Source organism: Mytilus galloprovincialis, chromosome 1 (assembly GCF_965363235.1).
Source record: "Mytilus galloprovincialis chromosome 1, xbMytGall1.hap1.1, whole genome shotgun sequence".
NCBI lineage: Eukaryota > Metazoa > Mollusca > Bivalvia > Mytilida > Mytilidae > Mytilus > Mytilus galloprovincialis.
This window is the reverse complement of record NC_134838.1, coordinates 10,522,243-10,533,686: the sequence shown is the minus strand read 5'-3', so window position 1 is coordinate 10,533,686 and position 11,444 is coordinate 10,522,243. Positions and strand designations below refer to the sequence as shown.

Sequence of the window (11,444 nt, the reverse complement as noted above, 5' to 3'; positions counted from 1 at the left end):
TGAAAAGAAACGTGTATTCATTTCTTTTAAATTTCATTTTGAAAGACAGTTTTACTTCGGAGTTCCCGTTTGTTTATGCGGAAGGTCTCATATCACCTTTAGTCAATATGATTTTCTCGTTCAAGTCTATTGTCACTTTCTCTTGCTTACCCGTCTGAAGTAATTTCCGACATTATATTTTACAAATTTCATGTCACACAGAAAGCATTTAAACTCTTGGTTTTCAATATTTATTTTTACTGAATATAAATTATTTGTTTTTAATAGCACTAGTACTTTCATTTTTAAATTCTATTTATAGACCATATCGCTGAAAGAAAGCCCTGTAAAGAAAGATTTATGCTGGAGGATTTATGTTTATATTTATATGAGAAAATGGTTGTAAAACAGTTATAACAGGAATACCAAATTAAAAAAGTATTAGTATTAACCTCTTTTTTAATTTTTGTTTCGAGGATTGAATACGTCCAAGCCGTTTTCACTCACGTTGACAGTGGTTTGGGGAAAATGATTTCTTTGAATGCAAATGACTGAATATAAGTCTGTGACAAAGTTTGCTTTGGAATTTCAATAAATAAAACGACAATATATAGTGTAAGCTTTAATTTGTTATTTTGGGAGTTTATGTGTGTAATGCATGTACGTGTTTATGATATTGTTATCAATATACTATATTTCGTTTTTACGTCCGATTTTTTATGTCTCTGATCTTTGCCGATTATCGGCGTATTGTAAGTTCATGTATGGACAGTTACCCCAAGGTATAAACAAAATAGTTCCGAGATCCATTATTTGTACTTTAAACAGTTTTGTAGAAACATATATTAATTTATATGCAAGCTTTAAGTTGGTCAGCTATTAGTAAACCCAACTCAGTCGCTCTACGGCCATCACGACATGCCAAGTTTCTTTCATTTTCATGGGAGGAAAGCACGGTTTAACTGTTACAATATATTTCATTTTACATTCTTCAATTTTAGCTATATTTTTGATGAGATGCATTCAATACTCTTCCACCAAATTGACCATTATTCCGACGAAACGGAATATATTCCGACATTTTTAAAATATTTTTTATAGTGTACGGGAGAAATCTCCCATAGCAACAAACGCCTATTATCCCGTTTTCCGCTAGAGGCGTTCACTTACGTACCTCTCACCTTAACGCTTCAGTGAATAGTAACATTGTGTTTCAAAATGGATTTGAATTATTTAAGATTTTTTCTTTATTTCTTATTATGTTGACCTCCCCTCAAACATTGGGTCTCATGTTTTAGAATCAACAGGGTTATAAATTTGTACCCCGATACTTTAATAATGTATCAATTTAATTTTATCCTTATTTCTAACCGCAGATTCATATATTTGAATCATGACGAGAAGATAGTGTATACCTAAACTGTCCATTTGATCTATGCACATCGCAGATTCATATGTTTGAATCATGACGGGAAGATATTGTAAACCTAAACTGGCCATTCGATTTATGCACATCGCAGATTCATATGTTTGTGCCATGACGGGCAGATATTGTATACCTAAACTGGCCATTTGATCTATGCACATCGCAGATTCATATGTTTGTGTTATGACGAAAAGATATTGTATACCTAAAACGGCCATTTGATCTATGCACATTTATATTTTAGGCTGTTCTTGTACATACGTAATCAATTGCAACATTCTGAATATTGCGATCTGGAACCAGTCAATATTCAAATGAATTAAGGAACAAGTCGACAAAAAGTGGAATACAGTTAGTTTCCAAGGTAAAAGTCTTACTCCAAACGTAACAAATATGTTGTCAATCAAGAAATTCAGTCAGTTTCAAATAAACAAATTGTTTTAATCAGATTGATTTTTATTTTACAAAGTACGATGTTTTCTTCCCTAAGGCATGGTACTCGTAGGCATAAATCGTGCTTTTAAAAACAAAAACTCAATCTGATTAAAAATAATAATTCTAACATTGACTTGATTTCTTGATTGACCACACATTTTTTATGTATGGAGGACGTGTTTTCAAAACACACTTTGAAAACTAACTGTATAAAATTATGAATCAAATGATTTTCCAATACAACGCTTCTTTTGAGAGTTTAATTATATCTGAAAAAAGATTTGAATTAACATTTTTAAGAACATACGTTTATTTCTTCTATTTCTTCTATTTCTTATTATGTTGCCCTTCTTTCGACCAGTTGGACTATTATTTCAGAATGAGCATGTTTATTAATTTGTATACCAATACTTAAATTATGAAGCAATTCATTTTTATCCTTATTTCTATCACCATGACGTAGAAGATATCGTAAATCAAAACTGGCCTTTCAGATAAATACATTTATATTTTAGGGTGTTCTTGTAACAATTCATTCATTCATTCATTCATTGAACCATAGGTTGGGCATTTTTTTCACAAGGAATAGCGAAGGTTAAAATATGATTATAAATGTCTAATTCATTGCTAAATGAAAACAAATCTACGGCTGCTACGGGTTATCTTTGATTATTGTAGGACAAATACCGCAACTTAATCAGAACGTACTATGCTATTTTGCTGTTTCGTTTTATTAAAAACGTTAGATATTTTAACATATCATCTAATTCAATAATAAGTTTAAAAAAAAAACTCACACTTTTTTACCCACAACATGTTCTTTTTATCAAATGTTATCACATTCTGAGTCGAACAAGAAGATTGATATTGGCCGGTGTTTACATGATACACCGAATGCATATATATAAGTATGCCTGCGAGTCCTTGGTCATTTTGGGCCTTTTATACAATGTAGCTAACTAAGCAGTTTTTGATTTCTCATTGTCGAATATATACCGTACCGTTTGACGTCACTTTGTATTGTTGTCAAAGACGAGCACATCATTCCGCGAAATTTTCGCTTAAAAAAAATGAACATCGAATAATAGCTAAAATTGGCTGAGTTTTTTTTTCTATAGATATGTCATCTACGAATACATACTGGAAAAGAGAGTTAAATGAAGGTGTTAATTTGTTTACATTTTTCTACGAAATTTCTGTATGAAGTCAGACTCATATTATGTTGGTACCCGGTACTACGTTCTATGTATTAGTTGATAGTTATATTGATATGTGTAGTATACTGAATATCATTATCGGTAACCAATCTAGCCTCTTAGAATTAAGGAACAATTCGGCAGAAAGCGGAATACCGTTGGTTCCCATGCGAATACAGAGTGTGTTTTGAAATCACGTCCTCCATACGTAAAAAATATGTGGTCAATCAAGAAATCAAGTCAGTTTCAGAATTATTATTTTTAATCAGATTGAGTTTTTGTTTTTAAAGCACGATTTATGCCTACGAGTACCATGCCTTAGGGAAGAAAACATCGTACTGTGTAAAATAAAAATCAATCCGATTAAAACAATTTGTTTATTTGAAACTGACTTAATTTCTTGATTGACAACATATTTGTTACGTTTGGAGTAAGAATTTTCCCATGGAAACTAACCACTTTTGTCGACTTGCTCCTTAATTCATTTGAGTCCTGACTGGTCCCAGATCGCAATATTCAGAATGTTGCAATTGATTACGTATGTACAAGAACAGCCTAAAATATAAATGTGCATAGATCAAATGGCCGTTTTAGGTATACAATATCTTTTCGTCATAACACAAACATATGAATCTGCGATGTGCATAGATCAAATGGCCAGTTTAGGTATACAATATCTGCCCGTCATGGCACAAACATATGAATCTGCGATGTGCATAGATCGAATGGCCAGTTTAGGTTTACAATATCTTCCCGTCATGATTCAAACATATGAATCTGCGATGTGCATAGATCAAATGGACAGTTTAGGTATACACTATCTTCTCGTCATGATTCAAACATATGAATCTGCGATGTGCATAGATCGAATGGCCAGTAAAGGTATACACTATTTTCTCGTCATGAAGCAAACATATGTTTCTACGGTTAGAAATAAGGATAAAATTAAATTGATACATTATTAAAGTATCGGGGTACAAGAACAGCCTAAAATATAAATGTGCATAGATCAAATGGCCAGTTTAGGTATACAATATCTTCTCGTCATGACACAAACATATGAATCTGCGATGTGCATAGATCGAATGGCCAGTAAAGGTATACACTATTTTCTCGTCATGAAGCAAACATATGTTTCTACGGTTAGAAATAAGGATAAAATTAAATTGATACATTATTAAAGTATCGGGGTACAAATTGATAACCATGTTGATTATAAAACATGAGACCCAAGGTTTGAGAGGAGGGCAACATAATAAGAAATTAAGAAAAAATCTTAAATAATTCAATCGATTTTGAAACATAATTTTTCTATCAACTGAAGCGTTAAATTAACACATCATTTGGTTTATAATTTTTTAAAGGTATCGTTAAAGACGCGTTGTGTGTGATGAATTTTCACTTTTAGTAGTCAAGCATTAATCTCAATGTGAAGAAAAAGGATTAACTGTATTTGTATTGCGAAATGATGATTATTCATAAGTTTGCGGTTAAAATGGGTATCTACCTAAACCATTTGTTCATTTGTTCCTCCCATTTAATAAATTTTATTGTAAAGATGATATGAAAGGTAGTAAATTCTTTTCGAAGAATCGAACCAGGAACAAAACTTTATTGCGACATGTCTTCAAATAGTATTTGTTAACTTTTGTGAACTACAACATTTTTTGACAATGCCAAAGATCTTTTGAATGAATGTAGCAGACGACAAGTTCCCGCTATATTTAAATACAGGTTTCAAACAAAGGTTTGTACTGTTAATGTCTTGACATACGTACGACTCGCTGAAGTAGCGCATTGTTTTTCAGCCTTATAGAATCGCAAATGATCAGTTTAGTTTGTTCATAAAATTAGAAAAAAAGACATACAAATATTTGTTTAGTATTTTAAAAAGATTAAAGACAACTATCAATTTGCCAAATCCTCAAATATTGCTTCCTAAATGCAGAAAATCTTCATTTGACTTTAATTAAAATGTACTTACTTTATATAATTAGCGAAACTACGAGGACATTTTCGAAGCACAATATATAATATTATAAGTTGCATTATTGTGTAAAAATAGAAGAATAATGCATAAGTATCCTATTTGCTGAATTTATTTGATCAAATTTAGCTTCTCTTATTTTAATAGTTTTTGTTCATTTCATTAAAACAAAGCAGTATAACGTTTTAACTTTATAATTGAGAATTAAGTTTCTGATCTTGGCATATCAACATGACCGCTCTCACACGGAGCAGTTAAGACAAAAAATGGCGCCACATGTTTAGGTATTTTTATCAAATATCTTATATATTAATTTTGGTTACATGTTGTCCGATTTCTTTTGTAATAGAGTTATTGCATTGTTTTTTTATTATCAATTAGTTATAACTTCATAGTGATAGGGTAACATGATTAAGTCAAAGTGCATTCGGAATTAAGGCAACTGACCTTGGAAAAGGGTTTAACGAAATTGTATCGGCTAAAACTTAAGCAACTTGTTTTCACTTATAAAGAACAAAACATTCTATTAGCTGGAAAAAGCGAATAAACTCTACCTTAGTATATCAAAAGTATTTGCGATTGGTGTAAAGTAAGTTAAACAATATAATTTGAAGTGTCCTTGTGTAAACTGAACAGAGTTTATCAAATCCTTATTCAAAAATTGTTGTACTATGCTTTTAAACGCTCGTTTCATCTTTAACATAGTTTCTCAAATTTACAGGTCATTTAAACCACAAATAAGAACAGCTGTTAATTCAAAATTGTAAGTTTGTAATTATTTTCACTTTTTTTTTATTTAAGTACATTTATTTATTGATATATTGTTTATAATTCGATAACATATGTATCTACACATCAACTAAGTATGTTAACAAATACATTATTTAGTCAAAAGCAATCAATCCTACATTAAAGTACAAAGATTATTTGTAAATTCTATATATACTAAAGGTTCAATTGGCTTAACTTCAATCCAATATGTGCATTTGTAGATCGAATTAAAACATATTTTGTAAGATACATCACAATAATGGCCAGCAATAGATATGTCAAAAGTCGTAATGAATTGTTAAGCGTTCTGTAGGTGAATTACGTTTAGAAAATATTGATAAGCATGACAGGTTTTATTATTTCATGATCAAATGTCTTTTGTAGTGAGAAAATGTATAAAGGGATAGTTTTATCGTTCATTTTGTTGAGTGCCAGTATGTTTGAAGCATCGAAGGTAATGAGTTTTTAGTATTGTAGTTGAATGTTATGTAAAAGTACTAGCAATAACCATGATAACATAAACAAACTTGATGGTAATATTCTATACAAAGCACAAAAGGTCGTCATTCTCCTCGAAAGTTAACCAAACCTTTAAACAGACGTTTTCATATGGATATAGTGACGATACTTTGTCAGGTCATTTAAGCTGACATTTATTTTGGAATTAACATTGATTCACTCATAGTATTTTTTCATAAGAAACAAATACATTTGTCGCTATGTTAAGAAATTTTCTTTTATCTTACTGACTGATAATTTCTTTTCGCACCACAGTATAGTTATATGAACAATTATAGCTAGAAACTAAGTGAGCACGTTTCGATGTCAATAAAATCATCATCTTTAAGGGACGACATCAAAAGATCAATGAAGGATAAAAAACTTCATTCAAATAGTTTGGGGGTGGGGGGGTTAAACTTTCTGTAAGTTTTGTTTATCCTACATCGATTTTACATATATCTATATGGGTCAATCAATTTTTCCCAAATTAAGTTAAGAGGGGGGTACGGGGGTCAGTAAAAAAACTATTTGAATTAAGTTTTTTATCCTTCATTGAACTTTTGATGTCGTCCCTAACACAGGCAATATAGCGATACCGTAGCGGCTCAATCGAGATAAAAACAGCTCGTTAAAATGATTAACGATAATACATAACCATCAGTTGTTGGCAGATTCGAGTTATAATACTCTGATACATTCTACGATTTCATAACCTATTTTCATATGATGAATACATATCATACAATTATTTCTATAGAGGTCTGGAGCTGGCATGTCAGTAACAGGTAGTAGTCCTTTGTTAATTTATGTATCATTGTCCTTTGTTTTGTTTCTTCTGTTTCCTGTCCTGACATCAGATTTCTTTTAAACTGAGTTTTTATGTGTAGATTGCTTTGTGTTTGTTTATTTTACATTGGCGTCAGGTGTAGGAGAGGGTTGCAACCTAACAGAATACGTTTAACCCCGCCGTATATTTGCGCCTATCCCAATTCAGGAGCCTCTTGATTTTGTTTGTCTTGTATGTTCTTTTTTTATATTTTACTTCATTAATATGATTCAAAGTTAGTTTGACTTCAAATGTCACTTAACTTGAGTATGTTTTTGCTAAAGCTGCATCCGCTATGTCGAAGATCCAGTGATGGCCTTGGCCTGTTTATACTTTTTGGTCGGATGGTTGTCTCTTTGACACATTCTTAATTTTCATTTCAAATTTCATATATATGAATTCTTGTGTGTACAAAAAAGGGCAAATCACGGAAAAACTGAACTCCGAAGAAAATTAAAACTGATTTGAGAGAATGAACATTCACATGGTCATCTTTTATTGTTACGTTTAAATCAATTATAGAACGTAAACTGTCATCAATCGATTTAAGACTTTTGAACACCGGTATACTACTTTTGCCTTCATATTGATGCAAAATTAAAGATAGATTATGCATGTGAAAACACATGTAAGACACATTCATGTATATGTTTGAATACGAATGAAACTCTGTGAAAAATTGAACAGTAACTAGTTAAGATGTAGTTTTAAACAGGTATCAGAAAACGTATTGAAAGACAATAAAGGTGGGGAATATGACGTCATTGATGTTCAAATTGGGAATACAGATATTGCAATAATCAAGAAAGATGGTGTTATACTGGCAGACGAAATTACCAGTAAAAACAAAGTAAGATAACAATTTATGTATCAATTATATTTTGTTTTATATATTTTCAAGAAAGGAAATCAATTTAAATAGGACCGAACGTGAAATGATATGTATAAATTATTGCCCATTTTTTCAGATTTTATTAAAACAAACAAAACTGTCGGTAAGGGGCAGAGCTGCAGATTCAATCTTCTGTCTATCTGTTGAGTTTTTTTTCTGCAGAATTGCTGCACGTACAATCGACTGTTCTATTCGAATATGTCTATATTTTAAAATCTACAAATAAATCGAGGCCCCATACTGTCAAGTTAGTGAAAACACGCATACGAGATGCAAAATATCCGGAATTATGCATCTTTAGTAAAATTTTAAAGTTCATAGAACCAGATGTATACAATTGAATTATACCAATTTGTTTAACTGTTATATCTTCTCTTATAAAAAGTTTAATTTCTTTCGTTTAATTCCAACGGGTTATCTTACACATTGTGAATATTACAGCTATTCTCGTACCTTAACTTATATGTAATATAAAACTAAGCATACACATGCAAATGATTATATTCTCAATACTCAGTCTTCATTTCAATTTTATGAACAAACATACGTGAACACTGTAGCTACATATACTTAAAACAATTATCTATGTGTCAACAAAACTGAGTCTTTTAGACGACATGGCTTATAATCTTCTTTCATTGATGTAATAATGTTAAAATGGTCACTTATATCAAGCATTCTTATTCATTTTCCTTTGGTTGTTTTAGGAGTATTCAATCATCAAGTACAATGGAAACTGCAATGTTCAGTTTTATGAGGTAAATGCAAATAAATGTTAACAAATGTTTTCAAGGGAAATGAAACTGACCAAACAAGGATTCACATAATTAAATCCCTTTAAAACCAGTTTTTACAGAACTTTGCATGACAATTCTCTAATGATTCAATTGTGACATTTATGTTATTGGTTTGCAACCAGAGTTTTTGTTATAAATAATTTATATATAAGAAGATGTTGTATGAGTGCAGATGAGACATCTCTTCATCCAAAGCACCGATTCTCGTCTAATGGAAAATCATTATTTAAAATTTCAAATTACATGGCTTTCCATGCACTGTAAAATGCTATTCATGAATGGCCGAACATTATTGTAGCTAAATTTATGCTTTGAAAAGCTTTGAACTGCTCTATAGAAGTGTGAGATCCGCAAGGCAATTTCAAAGGGAAAAGAGCCAAAATAAAATCATAAGTACAGTTGTTTGTCAATTTTTTATGAAATAATCATAAGAATAGAAGTATACAACTATACAATCATTTAAAATTAGGATTTTAACATTGAAATGATAATGAGGCTAGGGTTCATTTACATAGTCTTTTGTGGGGTTCGTGTTGCTTATTCGTTAGTTTTCTACATGTGTTGTTTCGAGTGTTCTATTGTTTGACTATTTGTCTTTTTTCATTTTTAGCCAGACGTTGTCTGTTTATTTTCAATTTATGAGTTTGACTGTCTCTCTGGTATATTTCGTCATTGTCTTACAGGCCCTCCGTTACTAAAGAAATAAATTGAAAAGGAGGCAAAGGTGTCGGTTACTACATTTAGTATTTACACTAAATTGACACGAGACCTTAAAATCAATGACTGTTGATAAAAAACACAAGCATCTGGATTGGAAACTATCGTAAATTAAAATTCATTTAAAATTCTAAAGGATTGCTTTGGTGTCAATATTCAGAGTTTGTAGAAATGTCTTGCTTTTCACAACCATATATTAAAAACTGTTATTGACTATGAATGAAGAAAATAGTACTTACGCAAGCATGCATAATTCTAGACTATCTAAACTCTACAAATTTAGTTTTCAAAAATAACTTAGTTATCTTAGAAATTCTTGTTTCATATTATGTGAGACGATACTAAATATATATCATTAACTTTGATAATTGAATTGTCTACACAGGACCCTTCAGATTCCAAAACATGCCATGAAGCTTTTGAAGATGACGAAAACATCCCGAATGACACCAAAGCAGAAATCAAAGAAGAGTGTGGAGATTTAGATATTGCTTATGTTAAGGCTGTTCATTGTAACAAAGGTATGCTTTTTTAGTTTCAATTTAATCGATAACTTTATGGAAGAGTTTCCCAAGAAATGAAGTTGTTGAATATTCTCCTTAGATGCATAAAATATTTACAACAAATGTGTGGCAAACAACAAACAACTCCTCAATCGTGCAGTCCCGCAAAAAAAGTTAAAATAAAACAAATACAAGACTCGTTTAGGTTCTTCGGACTTGAAGTTTTTAGATACAATATATCAGCAAAAGCTTAATACAAATTGACTATAAAAAAGTATAACAAAAACAACTCCTTGGTAAACCCAAATAGGGGAGCTACAAATCAAACTTTATACTTTATCAACCAAAAACACCAATTGAAAACAACTGTCTTTTCCGAAGTTGGTACAGGTATTTCCGCAGAATTTGATAGGTTAACCTGTTTATAAAGCTAGCTAAACTTCTCACTTGTAAAACGGTTGTTTATAGTTCGATTATATTGATGAAATTCAGTGAGCCTGGTCTGGTGGCTAGTAAAACCTAGCACTTTACTGCAATGTTAAATATACTTCTAGATTGACAATATTACAGGAATGATCAGTATCTATTTAAGCCATTTTTCTTATACTTGCAGAACACGGCATCCAAAAAAGAGCATGTTATTATTATTACTACATTGGTCGATGTTGCAGAAGGAGATGGTGGAACAAATACAGCTGTTATATCTGTTGGTACAGAACCATTAGATGCTATTGATTTCATACTTTAGTACTTTTATTTCATCGCAACTTTTCTTTCTTTAATTTTTACATCAAGATATTTTAGACACTTCTGTATGGTATATTTTGCAATAGATATGAAAGTGTGTTTGTCAGTGCGTTTCTCATGGCCTTCAGTGTAAGTTAGATAAGAAAAGTTTTTAGATTTGATTTGCGTTTGTTTAAAATGAATAAGTTTTTTGTTCTCAAATTTTATAGCAAGTTTAAAACATACTCAGGACAAGTGCAATAACAAAAATACCGAACTCCGAGGAATATTCAAAACAGAAGTGATAAATCAAATGATGTAAAAATGGTTGATAAAATTTGGTGTTATATCAATCGAAAAGTTTCATTTGTATGGCGCATTAAACCTGGTTTTATAGCTAGCTGAACCTCTCATTTCTAAGACGAATGTTTAATTCAAACTGTAATTGTTACCATTAACAAATAAATACTTAACACTGATAATATTATGGTCATTTTTATTTGACAAATATAACGGGTTAGAAGGAGTACTCAAACTTGCAGAAAATGGAAAATCTTTTTTTTTGGCAAATTTCACGATAAACTTACTGTTTGATAGATTCTAGAACTGTATAAAGTACAAAAAGGTCAGATCAGAGTATACCCCACCCAAAAAACTTGACATTTTGAGCTCTCAAAAATCAGACATA

General features: G+C 31.0%; 1 protein-coding gene across 1 annotated transcript; it reads left to right on the top strand.

Moving 5' to 3' along the window:
- Positions 1-4,712: 4,712 nt before the first annotated feature.
- On the top strand, positions 4,713-11,238 carry LOC143065077 (uncharacterized). The gene is made up of 7 exons (XM_076238416.1): positions 4,713-4,783; positions 5,745-5,786; positions 6,179-6,248; positions 7,837-7,971; positions 8,721-8,771; positions 9,913-10,048; positions 10,644-11,238. The coding sequence occupies exons 1-7, from the start codon at positions 4,728-4,730 to the stop codon at positions 10,763-10,765; spliced, it is 612 nt and encodes a 203-aa protein (XP_076094531.1). The 5' UTR covers positions 4,713-4,727; the 3' UTR covers positions 10,766-11,238.
- Positions 11,239-11,444: the final 206 nt, after the last annotated feature.

Excerpts from the sequence above, each read along its gene's own strand:
- LOC143065077 (XM_076238416.1), top strand. The coding sequence starts at position 4,728 with ATGAATGTAGCAGACGACAAGTTCCCGCTATATTTAAATACAGGTTTC. Across the intron at positions 4,784-5,744 it reads AATACAGGTTTCAAACAAAG|GTCATTTAAACCACAAATAA; the intron begins GTTTGTACTGTT and ends TCAAATTTACAG. Across the intron at positions 10,049-10,643 it reads GGCTGTTCATTGTAACAAAG|AACACGGCATCCAAAAAAGA; the intron begins GTATGCTTTTTT and ends TTATACTTGCAG.